The sequence below is a fragment of the Neoarius graeffei genome, chromosome 22 (genome assembly GCF_027579695.1).
Source record: "Neoarius graeffei isolate fNeoGra1 chromosome 22, fNeoGra1.pri, whole genome shotgun sequence".
In the NCBI taxonomy this organism is placed as follows: Eukaryota; Metazoa; Chordata; class Actinopteri; order Siluriformes; family Ariidae; genus Neoarius; species Neoarius graeffei.
This window is the reverse complement of record NC_083590.1, coordinates 60,088,377-60,109,843: the sequence shown is the minus strand read 5'-3', so window position 1 is coordinate 60,109,843 and position 21,467 is coordinate 60,088,377. Positions and strand designations below refer to the sequence as shown.

The following is a 21,467-nucleotide window of genomic DNA, read 5'->3' as shown; positions in this document are numbered from 1 at the left end:
TGCAACCCTGCCATGCACACCATTGTTGTTCAATGTTCTCCTGATGGTGGACTCATGAACACTAACAATGTAAGAGAGGCCTTCAGTTGCTTAGAAGTTACCCTGGGGTCCTTTGTGACCTCGCCAACTATTACACGCCTTGCACTTGGAGTGATCTTTGTTGGTCAACCACTCCTGGGGAGGGTAACAATGGTCTTGAATTTACTCCATTTGTGCACAATCTGTCTGACTGTGTATTGGTGGAGTCCAAACTCTTTAGAGATGGTTTTGTAACCTTTTCCAGCCTGATGAGCATCAACAACGCTTTTTCTGAGGTCCTCAGAAATCTCCTTTGTTCATGCCATGATACACTTCCACAAACATGTGTTTTGAAGATCAATCTTTGATAGATCCCTGTTCTTTAAATAAAACAGGCTGCCCACTCACACCTGATTGTCATCCCATTGATTGAAAACATCTGACTCTAATTTCACCTTCAAATTAACTGCTAATTCTAGAGGTTCACATACTTTTGCCACTCACAGATATGTAATATTGGATCATTTTCCTCAATAAATAAATGACCAACTATAATATTTTTGTCTAATTTGTTTAACTGGGTTCTCTTTATCTGTTTTTAGGATTTGTGTGAAAATCTGATGTTTTAGGTCATATTTATGCAGAAATGTAAGAAATTCTAAAGGGTTCACAAACTTTCAATCACCACTGTAGTAGGTTGGGGGGGGGGGGGGGGGTTGATGAAGGAGACAGCTCAGAGGATGTCCCCACAGTGATTGGAGAAAAGGGCTCAGATGTGGAATTAAGAATTTGATTGACTTTGATATCACACCATTTCAGCAGTGTGTTTTCTAGCTGTGGGGGTGTTGTGGCCGTCTCCTCTGGTGGAACCTGCAAGTATGGGAGAATAGTGTCAATGGTGTATACAACTAGGTGATTATTGATGTGTGTACATGAGGGAGTTTCTCTGGATGAAGAGCTATTCGGGTTTTGTTGACTTGTGTGTGTACAGTGTATCTGTGCTTGATGTATTCTGGGAAGTAGGGATGAGATGGAGAAGGACCTAGGAGAATTGTATGGAATTACTGGGGAGGTGGACCTGTCGTCTGGTGTGTGCATCTGGTGTTGTGTGAGTGTGTGTTTGATTGATGTATGTTCTTTCTGCATCACCTATGTGTTAGCCATAGGTGCGTGTGCTATATGTGCTGTATGTGTTGATTCAGGTGTGTGGTAGTGTGGTGTATAGATGGTGGTGTATGTGTTGTAGATGGTGCATGTTGTTGATTTGGTGTTTGTTGTGTGAGTGTCTGAGGATGTAGCTGGCTGTGTTCTAGGGAAATGACTTCTATTGTGGGCTGTAAAGGGACGGGAAGGGGTGGTAAATGGTCCGGGTCTGTGATGTTTATAGTGTCTGTAGTGTTTTGTGTTGTCTTTGAATTGGGGTTCAGGGAGGAGAGGGACTGATGTACTGTGGGGAGAGTGGAGTTGGTGTATCTATTTCCATATCTTTCTCTGGCTCAGCCACTGCCAATCTGGAAGGCTGTGTGGTTGTAGGGAGGTGTGTGGTTTGGTAAAAGCTGGGCAAGTTGTGTTGGGTAGTGTTGGTGAAGGATCTGCATGTTCTGTGTCATCCATTGTGTAGTGTTGTGTATGCGTTCTAGTGTGTCATTTCTGGGTGCTGCTGGTTTGATGAATATTGTTAGTTTTTTACTGGTCTGTACATGCCTGTTGGGAAAGTACTATGTGTTTGTATGGCTGTGTCGACTATGTTTGTAGTGTGAAACTTGAATGATTTTGAAATATTGCTTGGCTTGTTGTTTGGTGAGAGGGTCTGGTTCTTGTCTCAATGTGTTAGTATAAATGTCTGAAGATTGGCTGGTGTGTGTGTCTAGGTGTGTATCTATTGTAATGCATTGTATGAATGCATGTGGGTCTAGTCTATCTGTATTGGTGTGTATAGATCCTAGTATACGTGGGGAGTGTTGGTAGGAGTGCATGTTTTGGGTTCTGTAGTGTGTGGGTTGGATGTGTATGTGAATGTACCTGTATTTGCATGAGTAGGGGGTTGGATGGGGTGGAAAGAGGCTCAGAGGAAAAAGAAATAATGAGGAAATCAAAACAAATCAAGTTGACAACAGAATAATGTAAATTACAAGGAAGAAAATCCAATAAATTTTTGGAGTGGTGAAGGAGGTGTGTGTGTGTGTGTGTGTGTGTGTAAAGAGATCTCCACTGAAAGAAGTGGTGGTGTGGTGTGAGGCCTATGGGAAGGGAAAATGGAGAGTAGGTGTGTATGGTTTGAGTGTGTGTGTGAGTGTGGGGTTTGGAGGGTCAGGAGTCAATACAGAACTGTTAAAATTAAAATGTTAGCTGTGGTGATTTCTTACCTCATAAAAATTTCCATTGCTGTCCTCACTCAAAGTGGAAGGGGCCCACCCTGTTGGTAGGTTAAGTGGTGGATGGTGAGTATCCAGGCGATGGGTTGTGGTTCTTGCAGCCAAATAGAAGACTCAGTCTCATTGTGCAGGGTTGGTTTAGGGACCTTCTGTGGGCACTAGGCTGAGTTGAAGCTGCTAAAAACCTTAGGTGGTTTCGTCCATCCATTATCTGTAGCTGCTTATCCTGTTCTACAGAGTCACAGCCAAGCTGGAGCCTAACCCAGCTGACTATGGGCAAGAGGCAGGGTACACCCTGGACAAGTCGCGAGGTCATCGCACAGCTGACACAGAGACAAACAACCATTCACACCTACAGTCAACTTAGAGCCACCAATTAGCCTAACCTGCAAGCCTTTGGACTGTGGGGGAAACCCACATGGATACAGCATGCAAACTCCACACTGGCTGGTGTGTGTGCTTGAGAGGCTGGGTTGAATTCATGAACTAACTGAAGGAAGGGGAAGAAAGTTAGGTGGAAATCAGATGATGAGGGAGATCTTGAATCAGATAGGTTCTGAGTGCAGTCATTCAAAATTCAAAGTAAATTGGTGCCAGATCGACAGATGATTGGTGGTGGAGGAAAGAGGAGGAGAATAATGTATTGTCTAGGTGGGAGGTATGGGGAGAAGGTGTAGTGGAAGGGTTAGTAACCACAGAAACATGTAGCCTAGTGGCTAAAGAGCAGGCCTTGACCTTTGTCTGGCCTGGGTTCAATGCCAGGATTAGGGTTAGATGGTTAGGGTTATAGCAACAGAAAGTATTTCATATTAGGGTTATAGCAACACAAAGCAATTCAGAATAGAGTTATAGCAGAACAAAGTGATTCAAAATAGGGTTATAGCAACACAAAGCATTTCACATTAGGGTTGTTGCAACACAAAGTAATTCATATTAGGTTTATAGCAACACAATGTGTTTCATATTAGGGTTATAGCAACAAAAAGCATTTAATTTTAAGGTTATAGCAACACAGTGTTTCATATTAGGGTTATAACAGCATAAAGTATTTCACATTAGGGTTGTTGCAAAACAAAGTAATTCATATTAGGATTATAGCAACACAGCGTGTTTCATATTAGGCTTACAGCAACAGAAAGTATTTAATATAAGGGTTATAGCAACAGAAAGTAATTCATATTAGGGTTATAGCAGCACAAAGTCTCGTCTCGTCTCGTCTTCTTCCGCTTATCCAGGACCGGGTCGCAGAGGCAGCAGTCTAAGCATGGAAGCCCAAACTTCCCTTTCCCCAGACACCTCGGCCAGCTCCTCGGGAAAAACACCGAGGCGTTCCCAGGCCAGCCGAGAGACATAGTCCCTCCAGCGTGTCCTGGGTCTTCCCCGGGGCCTCCTCCCGGGGGGACATGCCTGGAACACCTCCCCAGGGAGGCGTCCAGGAGGCATCCGAAAAAGATGCCCGAGCCACCTTAGCTGGTTCCTCTCGATGTGGAGGAGCAGCGGCTCTACTCCGAGCTCCTCCCAAGTGAATGTGCTTCTCACCCTATCTCTAAGGGAGCGCCCAGCCACCCTGCGAAGGAAACTCATTTCAGCCGCTTGTATCCGTGATCTTGTTCTTTCGGTCATTACCCAAAGCTCATGACCATAGGTGAGAGTCGGAACGTAGATCGACCGGTAAATTGAGAGCTTTGCCTTTTGGCTCAGCTCCTTCTTCACCACGACGGACCGGTAAAGCGACCGCATCACTGCGGAGGCTGCACCGATCCGCCTGTCGATCTCACGCTCCATCCTTCCCTCACTCGTGAACAAGATCCCGAGATACTTAAACTCCTCCACTTGAGGCAGGACTTCTCCACCAACCTGGAGAGGGCAAGCCACCCTTTTCCGGTCGAGAACCATGGCCTCGGACTTGGAGGTGCTGATTCTCATCCCAGCCGCTTCACACTCGACTGCAAACCGCCCCAGTGCATGCTGAAGGTCCTGGTTTGAAGAAGCCAACAGGACAACATCATCCGCAAAAAGCAGAGATAAAATCCTGTGGTTCCCAAACAGGATTCCTTCCGGCCCCTGGCTGCGCCTAGAAATTCTGTCCATAAAAATTATGAACAGAACCGGTGACAAAGGGCAGCCCTGACGGAGCCCAACATGCACCGGGAACAGGTCTGACTTACTGCCGGCAATGCGAACCAGACTCCTGCTCCGTTCGTACAGGGACTGGACAGCCCTTAGCAAAGAGCCCCGAACCCCATACTCCCGAAGCACCCCCCACAGAATACCACGGGGGACACGGTCGAATGCCTTCTCCAGATCCACAAAGCACATGTGGACTGGTTGGGCAAACTCCCATGAACCCTCGAGCACCCTATGAAGGGTATAGAGCTGGTCCAGTGTTCCGCGACCAGGACGAAAACCGCATTGTTCCTCCTGGATCCGAGGTTCGACTATTGGTCAAATTCTCCTCTCCAGTACCCTGGAGTAAACTTTCCCTGGGAGGCTGAGAAGTGTGATTCCCCTATAATTGGAGCACACTCTCCGGTCCCCTTTCTTAAAAAGAGGGACCACCACCCCAGTCTGCCACTCCAGAGGCACTGTCCCCGACCGCCACGCGATGTTGCAGAGGCGTGTCAACCAAGACAGCCCCACAACATCCAGAGACTTGAGATACTCAGGGCGGATCTCATCCACCCCCGGTGCCTTGCCACCGAGGAGCTTGCAAACCACCTCAGTGACTTCGGCTTGGGTAATGGACGAGTCCACCTCTGAGTCATCAGCCTCAGTCTCCTCAGTGGAAGACATGACGGTGGGATTGAGGAGATCCTCAAAGTATTCCTTCCACCGCCCGACAATGTCCCCAGTCGAGGTCAACAGCTCCCCACCCGCACTGTAAACAGTGTTGGCAGAGTACTGCTTCCCCCTCCTGAGACGCCGGACGGTTTGCCAGAATTTCTTCGAGGCCGACCGATAGTCCTTCTCCATGGCCTCCCCGAACTCCTCCCAGTTCCGAGTTTTTGCCTCTGCAACTGCCCGAGCTGCAGCACGCCTGGCCTGCCGATACCCGTCGGCTGCCTCAGGAGTCCCGGAGGTCAACATGGCCCGATAGGACTCCTTCTTCAGCTTGACGGCATCCCTTACTTCTGGTGTCCACCACCGGGTTCGGGGATTGCCGCCACGACAAGCACCGGAGACCTTGCGGCCACAGCTCCGAACAGCTGCGTCCACAATGGAGGTAGAGAACATGGTCCACTCAGACTCAATGTCCCCCGCCTCCCTCGGAAGCTGGGAAAAGCTCTCCCGGAGGTGGGAGTTAAAGACCTCCCCAACAGAGTGCTCGGCCAGACGTTCCCAGCAGACCCTCACCATACGTTTGGGCCTGCCAGGTCTGTCCAGCTTCCTCCTCCGCCAGCGGATCCAACTCACCACCAGGTGGCGATCAGTTGACAGCTCAGCCCCTCTCTTCACCCGAGTGTCCAAGACATAGGGTCGGAGATCAGATGACACGACTACAAAGTCGATCATCGACCTCCGACCTAAGGTGTCCTGGTGCCACGTGCACTTATGGACACCCCTATGCTCGAACATGGTGTTCGTTATGGACAAACTGTGACTAGCACAGAAGTCCAATAACAAAACACCACTCGGGTTCAGATCGGGGAGGCCGTTCCTCCCAACCACGCCCCTCCAGGTGTCACTGTCATCGCCCACGTGAGCATTGAAGTCCCCCAGTAGCACAATGGAGTCCCCAGTCTGAGCACCCCTCAGTACCTCTCCCAGGGACTCCAAGAAGGCCGGATACTCTATACTGCTATTTGGCCCGTAGGCACAAACAACAGCAAGAGCCCTCTCCCCAATCCGAAGGCGCAGAGAGGCGACCCTCTCGTTCACTGGGGTAAACTCCAACACATGGCGGCTGAGCTGGGGAGCTATAAGGAAGCCCACACCAGCCCGCCGCCGCTCACCACGGGCGACTCCAGAGAAGTGGAAAGTCCAGCCCCTCTTGAGGAGCTGGGTTCCAGAGCCCAAGCTGTGCGTGGAGGTGAGCCCGACTATCTCTAGCCGGTACCTCTCAACCTCCCACACAAGCTCAGGCTCCTTCCCCCCCAGCGAAGTGACATTCCATGTCCCAACAGCCAGCCGCTGTGTCCGGGGATCAGGTCGTCGAGGCCCCTGCCTTCGACTGCCACCCAATCCACACTGCACCAAACCCCTACTGCTACCTCTGTGGGTGGTGAACCCACAGGAGGTCGGGCCCACGTCACCTCTTCGGGCTGAGCCCGGCCGGGCCCCATGGGCAAAGGCCCGGCCACCAAGCGCTCGCATACGAGCCCCAACCCCGGGCCTGGCTCCAGGGTGGGGCCCTGGCTGCGTCCTACCGGGCGACGTCACGGTCCTGGATTTTTTCTCCATAGGGGTTTTTTGGTGAACTGCTCTTGGTCTGGCCTGTCACCTAGGACCTGTCTGCCTTGGGAAACCCTAACAGGGGCATAATGCCCCCGACAACATAGCTCCTAGGATCATTCAAGCACACAAACCCCTCCACCACAATAAGGTGGCAGTTCTAGGAGGGGCAGCACAAAGTGATTCCATAATAGATAATTCCATATCTTTCTTGAGGTCATAAGATTAGGATTCCAGGAGTGTGGAATAAAAAAATAACCATAAGACTATAGCAGAGTCAGGGTAAACAGCATTTTGTGAACACAAAGCGAACTAAAAAAAAAACCATGGAATTGATAAACTGGTCTCTTCACGCAATTGACACAATCTTCTCGACGAGAAGCCTGGGTTCGGGGGAACCAGCCTGTTCTGCTGGAATGTTCGCAGCCGGCTACACGATGGATGCATGGGAGAAGTGGTGGGTTGTGTGCCTGGCAGTTCTTTCTGTGGAGGACATTGAAGACATCTACCTACAACCCCAATTCCAAAAAAGTTGGGACAAAGTACAAATTGTAAATAAAAACGGAATGCAATGATGTGGAAGTTTCAACATTCCATATTTTATTCAGAATAGAACATAGATGACATATCAAATGTTTAAACTGAGAAAATGTATTATTTAAAGAGAAAAATTAGGTGATTTTAAATTTCATGACAACAACACATCTCAAAAAAGTTGGGACAAGGCCATGTTTACCACTGTGAGACATCCCCTTTTCTCTTTACAACAGTCTGTAAACATCTGGGGACTGAGGAGACAAGTTGCTCAAGTTTAGGGATAGGAATGTTAACCCATTCTTGTCTAATGTAGGATTCTAGTTGCTCAACTGTCTTCGGTCTTTTTTGTCGTATCTTCCGTTTTATGATGCGCCAAATGTTTTCTATGGGTGAAAGATCTGGACTGCAGGCTGGCCAGTTCAGTACCCGGACCCTTCTTCTACGCAACCATAATGCTGTAATTGATGCAGTATGTGGTTTGGCATTGTCATGTTGGAAAATGCAAGGTCTTCCCCGAAAGAGACATCGTCTGGATGGGAGCATATGTTGCTCTAGAACCTGGATATACCTTTCAGCATTGATGGTGTATTTCCAGATGTGTAAGCTGCCCATGCCACATGCACTAATGCAACCCCATACCATCAGAGATGCAGGCTTCTGAACTGAGCGCTGATAACAACCTGGGTCATCCTTCTCCTCTTTAGTGCGAATGACAGAGCGTCTCTGATTTCCATAAAGAACTTCAAATTTTGATTCGTCTGACCACAGAACAGTTTTCCACTTTGCCACAGTCCATTTTAAATGAGCCTTGGCCCAGAGAAGACGTCTGCGCTTCTGGATCATGTTTAGATACGGCTTCTTCTTTGAACTATAGAGTTTTAGCTGGCAACGGCGGATGGCACAGTGAATTCTGTTCACAGATGATGTTTTCTGGAAATATTCCTGAGCCCATTTTGTGATTTCCAATACAGAAGCATGCCTGTATGTGATGCAGTGCCGTCTAAGGGCCCGAAAATCACGGGCACCCAGTATGGTTTTCTGGCCTTTACCCTTATGCCCAGAGATTCTTCCAGATTCTCTGAATCTTTTGATGATATTATGCACTGTAGATGATGATATGTTCAAACTCTTTGCAATTTTACACTGTCGAACTCCTTTCTGATATTGCTCCACTATTTGTCGGCGCAGAATTAGGGGGATTGGTGATCCTCTTCCCATCTTTACTTCTGAGAGCCGCTGCCACTCCAAGATGCTCTTTTTATACCCAGTCATGTTAATGACCTATTGCCAATTGACCTAATGAGTTGCAATTTGCTCCTCCAGCTGTTTCTTTTTTGTACCTTTAACTTTTCCGGCCTCTTATTGCCCCGTCCCAACTTTTTTGAGATGTGTTGCTGTCATGAAATTTCAAATGAGCCAATATTTGGCATGAAATTTCAAAATATCTCAATTTCGACATTTGATATGTTGTCTATGTTCTATTGTGAATACAATATCAGTTTTTGAGATTTGTAAATTATTGCATTCCGTTTTTATTTACAATTTGTACTTTGTCCCAACTTTTTTGGAATTGGGGTTGTATTTGGAACCATGGTTACAGGACTTTTGCTGATTGGATTAGGCATTGCCCTGGTTTATCGAAGAAATCAGAAAATGGTGACAACTGTTCAAAGCCCCATAAAGCTGCCAAACATGATTGAAGTGGTGGGCAGAGCTGTCGGCACTCAGACTGTGGCTATTCAGAACTTGAACCGCAATGTGGATAATATCTTGGAGAAGCTTTCGGCTTTGCAATGGAAATTAGATCGTTTTGGAGACCAAGATGGACATAGTGGACATGCGGCGTAGGCGTGCAAAAGAATGTGTCTGCTCGCTAAGACCAAACAAATTCCAATCTTATCTATTTCAGCTTCCGAGCCAGCACTGGCCTTGGCCAAGGCCATTGCTGGGACAACAGTTCCCCTGGAGAACACTGCTGTTAGACTCTCTCATATTCCTTCCCCCACTTCCCGCAGTCGCCGCTTTCACCTCCAGTGTGACAAGCGGGTGCGTGACCAGCGCCCTCATGGCTGCAGGAGCGGACGGCTGTTTGCTTGCGTTGGGTTACCTCTACCTCCTCCCCTCCCCCCCTTACTACCCCTGATCGCCCCCCCTTCAAGTCCCGTGTTTTCATGTTGTAATGTGTATGTGGCAGCGGGGGCGTGGTCAAGCGTCGGTCTGTGACCAGAGGGCGGAGTCAGGGAAGGTAAGTGGCAGAATCACTGCACCTGATGTGAGTTAACCTGTGCTTGTGTGTCTTCCCCAGTGACCACGCCCTATATAACGAGAGAGAGAGCAGAGAAAGGGAGCTTTCTCCCCAACCAGATGACTGATGTGTGTGTCTGTGTGACTGGGAGGTTGAAAAGCTGAAAATAAAGAGCTTTTTGAAACTCAGTTCTGGCCTGCCGTACTTCTGTGCTCCACCCACCCACTCAAAGTCCTTCAGTGGTGCCGAAACCCAGGAGGAGCACAGAGGAGAACAGCCTCATGGAATCCTCCCCCTTTGCGGACCTGATCCACGCCCTCGCCACAGCCCAACAGAGCCAGCCACAGGTGCTGGTCGCCCTCCGAAAGGAGCAAGCACAAAGGTTCGAGGCCCTGGTGCTGGCGCAACAGGAAGATCGTCAGGCGTTCCGGCACCTCCTCGCGTCGGCGGGGTCCACTACCTCCACCGCCGTGGGCCCTCCCCACCTCACCCTAATAAAGATGGGCCCGCACAACGACCCCGAGGCCTTCCTAGCGCTCTTCGAGCAAGCAGCAGAGGCCTGGGGCTGGCTGGTGGAACGAGGTGCGGCGCACCTCCTCCCCCTGCTAACGGGCGGGGCGCAGCTGGCCATGCTACAGTTCCCCGCCGACAGCTGGGTGGTCTACGCAGACCTGCGCCGGGCTGTCCTCCAGCATGTGGGGCGCCCCCTGAACAACAACGCCAGCGCTTTCGCGCTCTATGCCTAGAGGAGGTCGGCCGGCCATTCATGTTTGGCCAGCAATTCCTGAACGCCTGGTGGCGGTGGCTGAGGGCTGACAACCGCGACACCGAGGGAATCGTCGATCTGGTGGTACTGGAGCAGTTCGTCGGCTGACTTTCCGAAGGGACCGCGGAGTGGGTCCAGTGCCATCGCCTGGCATCGCTGGATCAGGCCATCGAGTTGGCGGAGGATCATTTGGCGGCTGTTCAAACGGCAGGATCGCAGATCTCCTCCTCTCTCTCTCCCTCCCCTTCTTTGTCTCATCCTCTCTCCGTTCCCCCACCGCGGAGGCGGGGGCCGGCTCCACCCCAGCCGGCCCGCCACACCCGCGGTGTCTTCCTGTTTCCCGCTTCCATGTCTGTCTCCCCCCCCCCCAGGGCCGGTTTGCTGGTGCTGCGGGGAACCGGGGCACCTCCAGCATCAGTGCTTGGCAATGGAGGTGGGCATGGTGGTCCGGATCCCCGACGTGCAAAGGAACCACCCTCGATCTGGCCAGAGCGTATCGCATACCGGTGAGTGTCCAAGGGGATATGTATCAGGCTTTGGTGGACTCCGGCTGTAATCAGATCTCAAGGCACCAAAGCCTGGTGCAAGACGAGATATTGGGGGGAGCACAATTGGTGAAGGTGTTGTGTGTGCATGGGGATGTTCACAACTACCCTTTAGTGTTGGTCCATATTCTATTTCGAGGGGAAAAATTTAGTGGAAAGGTGGCGGTTAATCCTCGCCTTACCCACTCGATAATTTTGGGGATGGGATTTCGGGAGTTAACGACTCATTTAGTGAAGAGTGGGTCCTGCCGTAGTTCAGCAGGGGGAGGTCCCGGTGTGGCATTGGCGGGAGCAGCTGTCACAGAGCCGTCTACGTCATCTCCGCGTCAGAGTGAGGAGCAGCAGGCTCCTCCTCCCTCTCTCGGGAAATCCCTCGCGGATTTCCCGTTAGAGCAGTCACGAGACGAGACTCTGCAGCATCCGTTTGACCAAGTGAGAGTAATCGATGGTCAAACGCTCCAGCCAAACACCACCCCGTCCTTCCCCTATTTCTCCATTATTAATGATAGGCTATACCGAGTGACGCAGGACACTCAGACTAAGGAGCCGATCACACAACTTTTGATCCCAAAGAGCCACCGGGAATTGATATTCCAGGCGGCTCACTTTAATCCCATGGCTGGACACTTGGGGCAGGATAAGACACTAGCCCGAATAATGGCCCGGTTCTATTGGCCAGGGATTCGTGGCAATGTCCGTAGGTGGTGTACGGCGTGCCGTGAATGCCAGTTAGTAAATCCAGGGCCATTCCAAAAGCGCCTTTGTGCCCTCTGCCATTAATCGAGACCCCGTTCGAAAGAATTGGGATGGATCTCATCGGGCATTTAGATCGGTCAACACGAGGGTATCGCTTTATTTTAGCTCTGGTGGACTATGCAATGCGATACCCAGAAAAAGTGCCTCTTCGCAATATCTCAGCACGTAGTATTGCGGAAGCACTCTTCCACGTCATCTCCCGAATTGGAATCCCCAAAGAGATTCTGACTGATCAAGGCACTTCATTTATGTCATGCACACTGCGTGAACTGTATGGGTTACTGGGAATTAAGCCAATCTGCACCAGCGTTTATCACCCACAAATGGACAGTTTAGTCGAACGGTTCAATCGCACTCTCAGGAATACAGTGGGGCAAAAAAGTATTTAGTCAGTCACCAATTGTGCAGGTTCTCCCACTTAACAAGATGAGAGAGGCCTGTAATTTTCATCATAGGTATACCTCAACTATGAGAGACAAAATGAGAAAAAAAATCCAGAAAATCACATTGTCTGATTTTTAAAGAATTTATTTGCAAATTATGGTGGAAAATAAATATTTGGTCAATAACAAAAGTTCATCTCAATACTTTGTTATATACCCTTTGTTGGCAATGACAGAGGTCAAACATTTTCTGTAAGTCTTCACAAGGTTTTCACACACTGTTGCTGGTAATTTGGCCCATTCCTCCATGCAGATCTCCTCTAGAGCAGTGATGTTTTGGGGCTGTCGCTGGGAACATGGACTTTCAACTCCCTCCAAAGATTTTCTATGGGGTTGAGATCTGGAGACTGGCTAGGCCACTCCAGGACCTTGAAATACTTCTTACGAAGCCACTCCTTCGTTGCCCGGGCAGTGAGTTTGGGATCATTGTCATGCTGAAAGACCCAGCCACGTTTCATCTTCTATGCCCTTGCTGATGGAAGGAGGTTTTCACTCAAAATCTCACAATACATGGCCCCATTCATTCTTTCCTTTACACGGATCAGTCGTCCTGGTCCCTTTGCATAAAAACAGCCCCAAAGCGTGATGTTTCCACCCCCATGCTTCACAGTAGGTATGGTGTTCTTTGGAGGCAACTCAGCATTCTTTCTCCTCCAAACACGACAAGTTGAGTTTTTACCAAAAAGTTCTATTTTAGTTTCATCTGACCATATGACATTCTCCCAATCCTCTTCTGGATCATCCAAATGCTCTCTAGCAAACTTCAGACAAGCCTCGACATGTACTGGCTGAAGCAGAGGGACACGTCTGGCACTGCAGGATTTGAGTCCCTGGTGGCATAGTGTGTTACTGATGGTAGCCTTTGTTACTTTGGTCCCAGCTCTCTGCAGGTCATTCACTAGGTCCCCTCGTGTGGTTCTGGGATTTTTGCTCACCGTTCTTGTGATCATTTTGACCCCATGGGGTGAGATCTTGCATGGAGCCCCAGATCGAGGGAGATTATCAGTGGTCTTGTATGTCTTCCATTTTCTAATAATTGCTCCCACAGTTGATTTCTTCACACCAAGCTGCTTACCTATTGCAGATTCAGTCTTCCCAGCCTGGTGCAGGTCTACAATTTTGTTTCTGGTGTCCTTTGACAGCTCTTTGGTCTTGGCCATAGTGGAGTTTGGAGTGTGACTGTTTGAGGTTGTGGACAGGTGTCTTTTATACTGATAATGAGTTCAAACAGGTGCCATTAATATAGGTAACGAGTGGAGGACAGAGGAGCCTCTTAAAGAAAAATTTACAGGTCTGTGAGAGCCAGAAATCTTGCTTGTTTGTAGGTGACCAAATATTTATTTTACAGAGGAATTTACCAATTAATTCATGAAAAATCCAACAATGTGATTTCCTGGATTCTTTCCCCCCATTCTGTCTCATAGTTGAAGTGTACCTATGATGAAAATTACAGGCCTCTCTCATCTTTTTTTAGTGGGAGAACTTGCACAATTGGTGGCTGACTAAATACTTTTTTGCCCCACTGTATAATTAAAAAGTTTGTACACGAGAACGCTCGCAATTGGGATAAATGGCTTGAACCCCTGTTATTTGCAGTGTGAGAGGTCCCACAAGCCTCCACGGGGTTCTTCCTGTTTGAATTATTATATGGGCGTAAGCCACGTGGCAACCTAGATGTACTGTGGGAAAATTGGGAGAAGGGGCCTTCACCGAGCAAAAATGAAATTCAATACATTATCAACCTGCGCGCAAAACTCCCCACACTCACACACCTAATCCAAGATTTGCCCAAGAATGGCAAATCCACCTGTACAACAGGGGTATGCGCCTTAGGGAGTTCGCACCGGGAGATAAAGTACTCATACTGTTGCCCACGTCGAGCTCCAAATTGATTGCCAAGTGGCAAGGACCCTTTGCGGTCACACGGCAAGTCGGGCACGTTGACTATGAGGTGAGGCGAACGGACAGGGGTGGGGTGCTACAGCTTTACCACCTCAATCTGCTCAAACTCTGGAACGAGGAGGTCCCCGTGGCGTTGGTGTCATTGGTTCCGGAGAAGGTGGAGCTGGGGCCAGAGGTTCAAAAGGGAACATTGACATCGCTTACCTCTCTGGTCCCCTGTGGAGACCACCTCTCCCCAACCCAGCTCACAGAGGTTGCCCAGTTGCAGACCAAATTTTCGGACGTGTTCTTGCTCCTGCCCGGCCACACCCGCCTCATAGAACACCACACTGAGACACCCCTGGGGGTGGTAGTGCGCAGCCGCCCTTACAGGCTACCCGAACACAATAAAAAGGTGGTTCGGGAAGAACTCGAGGCCATGCTCGACATGGGCATCGTCGAGGAGTCCCACAGTGACTGGAGCAGCCCAGTGGTCTTGGTTCCCAAGGCTGAGTGGTCGGTCCGGTTCTGTGTGGACTATAGAAAAGTCAATGCGGTGTCTAAATTCGATGCGTACCCAATGGCTCGTATTGACGAGTTGCTGGATCAACTAGGCACGGCTCACTTTTATTCGACACTGGATTTGACAAAGGGTTATTGGCAGATCCCCTTGACTCCACTATCCCAAGAAAAAATGGCCTTTTCCACATCGTTTGGCTTACATCAATTTGTCACACTTCCTTTTGGGCTGTGTGGGGTGCCCGCTACGTTCCAGTAGCTTATGGACAGGGTCCTCTGCCCCCATGCCACCTATGCGGCCGCATACTTAGACAACATTATAATCTATAGTAATGACTGGCCGCGGCATCTGCAACACCTGAGGGCCATCCTTGGTCGCTGAGGTGAGCGGGTCTCACGGCGAACCCGAAGAAATGTGCGATTGGGCGGGTGGAAGTACGGTATCTGGGCTTCCACTTGGGCAATGGGCAGGTGCATCCCCAAATTAATAAGACCGCAGCGGCCTGCCCGAGGCCCAAGACCAAAAAGGGGGTGAGACAGTTCCTGGGGCTGGCTGGCTACTATTGTAGGTTTATACCTAATTATTCGGACGTCACCAGCCCGCTGACTGATCTCACTAAAAAGGGGGCACCAGATCCGGTCCAGTGGACGGAGCAATGCCAGCGGGCTTTCTCTGAGGTGAAGGCTGCACTGTGTGGGGGGCCACTGTTACACTCCCCTGACTTTTCTCTCCCTTTATGTTGCAGACGGACACGTCAGACAGAGGGCTGGGGGCTGTTCTGTCCTAGGAGGTGGAGGGGGAGGATCGCCCCATACTGTACATCAGCAGAAAGCTGTCAGTGCATGAGGGGTGCTACAGCACAATAGAGAAAGAGTGCCTAGCCATCAAGTGGGCGGTCCTCGCCCTCCGCTACTACCTGCTGAGACGCCCTTTCACCCTCTGTTTGGACTACGTGCCCCTCCAGTGGCTACACCGCATGAAGGATGCCAACGCATGGATCACCCGTTGGTATCTGGCACTCCAGCCCTTTAACTTCAAGGTGATCCACAGGCCGGGGGCGCAGATGGTCGTGGCGGACTTCCTCTCCCATCAAGGGGGGGGGGAGTCGGCTGCAGGCTGGACGGCTGCCTGGCCTGAGTTGGGCAGTGGGAGTATGTGTCAGCAGGGGCATGGTCAAGCATCGGTCTGTGACTGGAGGGTGGAGTCAGGGAAGGTAAGTGGCAGAATCACTGCACCTGATGTGAGTTAACCTATGTTTGTGCATCTTCCCCAGTGACTGTGCCCTATATAACAAGAGAGAGAGCAGAGGAAGGGAGCTCTCTCCCCAACCAGATGACTGATGTGTGTGTATGTGTGACTGGGAGATTGAAAAGCTGAAAATAAAGAGCTTTTTGAAACTCAGTTCTGGCCTGCCGTACTTCTGTGCTCCACCCATCTGCTCAAAGTCCTACAGTGTACTTGTGCTGTTTTGTGCTTATGTGGTTTTCATGTTGTAAAGTATACTTGTGGGTTTTTTTTGTGCTTATGTGCTGAGGTTTTTTTTAATGCTCCCACACTGTACTCCTCACAGGAGCATAGGGTGGGGGTCACTTTTTTTCTCCTCGCCTTTCCTTTTGTTACTCTGTAATTTTCTTTTTTCCCTGTTTTCCTGTCCTGTCTACTCCCCTTCTGTCAATTATGTGTATGTATGTATGTAAGGACAGGTTGATGGTCAATTTCACTGGTACAGTGATAATGAAGGGTTCATTCATTCATTCATTCATTAGGATTCTACTGAGGCCCAAGGCCTGTGCGATGAAGACAATGTCAAACAGGTGCAGGCCACTCAGGCAGCAAAGAGGCACACCTGGAGTACCAGGAGCAGAAGAGGATGGGGTGATGTATGAGGAGAGCCGTCCCAAGTTCGAGCACCAGACGGGTGTCGAAGACCAGACGATGGCAAAGAAGTTGGGAGTTGCATTGCGGGAGTCACATGCTAGGGCACAAATACTAGTAGTACTACTAGTAGTCTTCACGCTGACGTATAAAATTCTACCAAATCCAACACACAACAACTCAGCCACATAGGGATACATACCTGACACAAAGGTGCACACACTCACTCCAAAGTTGTGCTTTACATAGCACAAAAGAGGCTCTGCTTCAAAAACTACACACTACACTCTGACAGTGGAAATACATCAAGGTCATTGACAGGGCTCTCCTTCAACTCGGCCCAGAGTGCTTAATATGGCCGCACCAATTTTTTAGCCCGTTTTCACACGATATAGCACAAAATGCATAGCCTTCCAGCTCGAACCACTGGTGCACCTTGCTCTTTTAGGCCACTGTGCGAGATGCTCGGTCTGTACCTGGGCATACTGGAGCTTGGAAGAAAAGTGAAAGCCTTTTCTCTCTAAATGTGTGCTTGATTGCTTTGGATATTGTCTTGCAAATTTTATTTTCACCAAGAAATGCCATGAGAAAACACAACTGCGAGTGTTTCATGGAAGTGCAGTCACTCAGCGGCAGCACAGTTGAGTCTAAAACATTCTCATGACTGCTTTTAAGACCAGCCCCCCCCCCCCCCCCCCCCGGGACGAGGGGAGGGAGGTTTCTCCGTCTTACACACAGCGTTTCACTCACTTCCTCTACTTAGCTCCAAGACAGTTGACAGAAGTTGCTCCCGCCACCGCCTTGCCGGGCAAAGTACCCAAAAAGAAAGCAGCTTCAAGGACCAAAAAATCAGGCCCGAGCATTGGCGAGCTCCTCATCAAAGCAGTTTCTTCATCCAAGGAGAGGAACAGCATGTCCCTGTCTGCCTTGAAGAAAACTTTGCAGGCCGCCAGATACGATGTGGAGAAGAACCACCACGTCAAAATTGCCACCAGGAACCTTGTGGCAAAAGGCATCCTGGTGCAGACCAGAGGGACCGGTGCATCTGGCTCTTTCAAGCTGAACAGGAAGCAGACCGAAGGCCAGAATCCCACCAAGGAAGCCGCGCCCAAAGCCAAAAAGGCAGCCGCCAAAAAACCCACTGTGGCTAAGAAACCCACTGTCACCACCAAGAAGTCTCCTAAGAAGGCAAAGAAGCCCCCTGCCACCACCAAGAAAGCCACCAAGAGCCCGAAGAAGGCAAAAAAAAATCTACCAGCCCCCAAAAAGGCTGCCAAGATCTCAAAAAAGACAAAAATTGATAAGTCCAATGCCACAAAGCCCAAAACGGCCAAGGCGAAAAAGGCAGCCCCCAAAAAGAAGTAAACATGTTTGTTTAATATTTTCTTTCCCTAAATGGCTCTTTTAAAGGTCAACCAAGTTAAAAAAGCAAAATTCCACAGTGATCCAAATGTGTTTTCACATATCCAGAGAGATACCTTACATTTCTGAGCGTGATTTTGTGAATGTGCACTAATTGCTGGAAAGCGGTATTTCATCTGCTTTTCAGGACCCAAAGCTCCACCCTTCAAAAAATAAACTTACGAGCACGAGATAGGTCACGCGACCTCGTGACGTATGTTTCAGAATAACACGGTGGCATAGTCGTTGCACCTGGACTGAAGTGCTGAAAGTAATTTGAGTTGATTTAGTTACTTACAAAGACTGAGTCCAGAGTTTTTGCCTACAGTCCCCAGCCATGCCTACTCGGTGTATAATCGCAGGTTGTGGCAATACATATAAAGACAGGGTAAGCTTTCATCACTTCCCCAAAGATGAGACCATCAAAAAATTTGTGCCAAAAATGAAGTCGTACAGATATCATGGCATCCTCAGCAGGTAAGTTCATACCTCTCGCTAATCTTGATAACTCAGAATGTTGCTGTTTTCATGCTGATAATAGATAACATCACATTCAGTATCAATATTAACAGCATCAACAAAATCATTGTTTCTTTCCTATCATTTCTATCTCAGGATTCATTTGGCAGCACTACACTACAACGCAAACAGTGACAGAGAGCAGGCAAGGACAAGTAAAGGGGACCTACGCTATAGTATTTGAAAACCAAAGTACAAGCCAGGAAGTGCTTCAGCTAAGCCAGTCAAAGAACCATGCAACTACTGTAAGTCAAAGGTGGAAAATGTCACGTTATGTAGGTTGTGATTTCCCCCATACATTTGTCACATATTGGCTTTGCACTGATTTGTAAAATGTTTTACCTAGTGTTACAAAACAGACAGCCCACCAAAACTAAAAGCAGTAATCTTCTTTTGAATGTTTGACACGTTTTTTTAATGTGTGTAGCCTATGATGAGGAACTCATGGCTGATGTATCGGAGCAAGACTTTGACACTTCACCACCAGAGAGGCAGCCATCACCACCACCTTTGAGCAGGGCCATGTGTACCCCCCCAAAGAGGAGATAATCCGATGCCATCACAGCTGATTTTCCAAAAAATGATTGTATTGTGCTGTATGTACACATCAGAGAAACTTTTGATGGGCAAATGTGTGTCATGTGTGATCTTGTGCCTTTTTGGGTCTTTGAAAACTTTTTCAGTTCTGTTTCAACACCATACATATTTATTATTATTATTTATTTTTTTTGTTATCATTGCTGAGGTTATTTCAGGCAAGTGTTAGTGTTGATTATGGACATATAATGTATCCACACTGGATTGGGAAGGATTGCTGTGTGAATCCTTTTCCCAGGTCTTTGGACCTCTGGTTTGTCTTTGTTATAGGGTTAACAAATGCATTAGAACAAATAAATCTGATTCAAGTATACATTCAAATGTCTTTATTTGCCACATTACACCACATCCTGGAAACCTGTATATTCAGTGGATGGGAATGTCTCCCGGATCTTTGTGACTGCACAGGATGGCAGTGGAACGCGAACATGATGGCCTAGGTACTCCCAGCACCATCTAGCCAGCTGCCGATATGCAGTATGTCTGAATTTCCTGTAAATTCAATGTACTTTGTGAATTTACTTTGTGTGTGGTTTTATTATTATTATTTTACTACAGTAGTGATGACTTTAGCTGCAGCAATACATGAAATCTCGGCACTTTTGTTACCAATCAGAATTCTAGAGGGACAACTCACTCATTTTCAGATGGATCCTGCCTTGCATGCCCACCATTACCGTTCGAACTACGGGGGTACTCGGGGGATCCGAGATCCCCTGAAACAGACATGAGATCCCTTGAAAACATGATTTGGGAAATGTTGGGGGGGTCTCTAAAATATTGGCAAAATGATGTTTATTGACATAGCAATCGTGTGTAACAGGAAGCATTTGCATATCCGAAGTGTTGTGGAAGATTGGTTGTTGACATGATTTCCAGTGATGCTTTGGTGCTGCTGTGGATCAGATGTGTTGAGTAGCCTGACTGTTTTGTTTTTTTTTCTTGCGTGTGGTATCATTGTTGACGCGAGGTTGTTTTTTGAGCATGCCAATGTGGACACGATTTCCCCTGATGAGTTATGACTTCAGACGCGATGCGTGTGTGGAGGTGTGGAGTCCGCGTGATATGTGTGTAAGATAGGCTTCTCATGTGTTTGGAGATCTGCGCTCTGAGACAAGCGCAAGCACCACCCCCCCCAAGGGAAAAAAAGGGACCCCCCTAAAATATCAGCATAGTTCGAACACTGCCCACCATAGTGCTGCACATACTGGTAGTGTGCTGTCTCCAGTATCCATCTATCCAGGCAGACTGTTTGAAAGCCTGGGTGAGACATCTCATCTCATCTCATTATCTCTAGCCGCTTTATCCTTCTACAGGGTCGCAGGCAAGCTGGAGCCTATCCCAGCTGACTATGGGCGAAAGGCGGGGTACACCCTGGACAAGTCGCCAGGTCATCACAGGGCTGACACATAGACACAGACAACCATTCACACTCACATTCACACCTACGGTCAATTTAGAGTCACCAGTTAACCTAACCTGCATGTCTTTGGACTGTGGGGGAAACCGGAGCACCTGGAGGAAACCCACGCGGACACGGGGAGAACATGCAAACTCCACACAGAAAGGCCCTCGCCGGCCCCGGGGCTCGAACCCAGGACCTTCTTGCTGTGATGCGACAGCGCTAACCACTACACCACCGTGCCGCCTGGGTGAGACGTGATGCACTCTAGTTGTGCATTCTGTTGCTCATTGTAGGCTTGTATTTTTGCAGCCACTTCGGGGATCTCTCTGCAGCACACTGATTCGATGGCAGTCGGCATTGACGCACAGGCAGAGCATGTGCACCTGTGTCACCGAATGAAAATAGTCAACCTACAAATCAGGGCGTTGAAATAACATCTTATTTGCTACACAGGCCTACACCTTTCGTGACACAATGGAAAACAATGCACAACACAATGTGTCCCTTTTATTTCGATCCTTATCGATCATTTCCACAAAAACTGCAGGGACTACTTCTGGTACTTTCTGCATTGTATTCTGAAACATACGTCATCACCTGTTGTCCAATCAGAAAGGGATATTTTGTAACTTCACTAAAAATATACGATTTTGAGAAGAACAACTTTCTTGCTTTACTTCCAAGTCGGGTTTTGTGTTTTTAGGTAAGAATAAACATATTATGAAAGCTAATTTTTTTAACTTAGTTGACCTTTAAGAGCCACCCATGTTTTCGGTCAAAGAGTAGTATTCCATATTCACTCTTGATGTAAGATGCTGCTGATTGCTTTAGTGGAATTGATTCCTGCTCTTCAAAATGGTTACAGGAGGGTGTTCGGATAACATGAACAGGAAGTGATGTCGCAGGAGAGCCATATACATCAAAGACTCCTGCCATACAGCACACAAACTGTTCACTCTCCTGCCCTCTGGAAGGTGCTACAGGAGCCTTCGGACCAAAACCACCAGGTTCAGGAATATTTTTTTTTTCCTTCAGCTGTCTCACTGCTGAATTCCACCCCCTCACAGTCCCACACACAAACTCAACAACACCCCCCCTCAACAAACTGAATTGACTTGAACTGACTGCATTGCACTATCACAATTTGCACTACTGTTTATTCATGTCGTGTTTTGTATGTACTGGAAATATA

At 48.5% G+C, this 21,467-nt stretch overlaps 3 protein-coding genes across 4 annotated transcripts in view; all 3 read left to right on the top strand.

The window, feature by feature from the left end:
* The window catches only part of LOC132871002 (zinc finger protein 501-like), a 144,156-nt gene that overhangs the window by 23,518 nt on the left and 99,171 nt on the right, over window positions 1–21,467 (top strand). The gene's annotated exons all lie outside the window — the stretch shown is intronic.
* The window catches only part of LOC132870982 (uncharacterized), a 45,220-nt gene that overhangs the window by 20,997 nt on the left and 2,756 nt on the right, over window positions 1–21,467 (top strand). The window lies entirely within an intron of this gene.
* On the top strand, window positions 13,538–19,183 carry LOC132871018 (histone H1-like). 2 transcript variants are annotated; one of them, XM_060905180.1, is made up of 3 exons: window positions 13,538–18,231; window positions 18,370–18,518; window positions 18,701–19,183. In XM_060905180.1, the coding sequence occupies exon 1, from the start codon at window positions 17,014–17,016 to the stop codon at window positions 17,716–17,718; it is 705 nt and encodes a 234-aa protein (XP_060761163.1). In that variant the 5' UTR covers window positions 13,538–17,013; the 3' UTR covers window positions 17,719–18,231; window positions 18,370–18,518; window positions 18,701–19,183. The 2 variants fall into 2 exon arrangements, with proteins under 2 accessions (XP_060761163.1, XP_060761162.1); XM_060905179.1 differs by having other exon boundaries at window positions 13,538–18,518.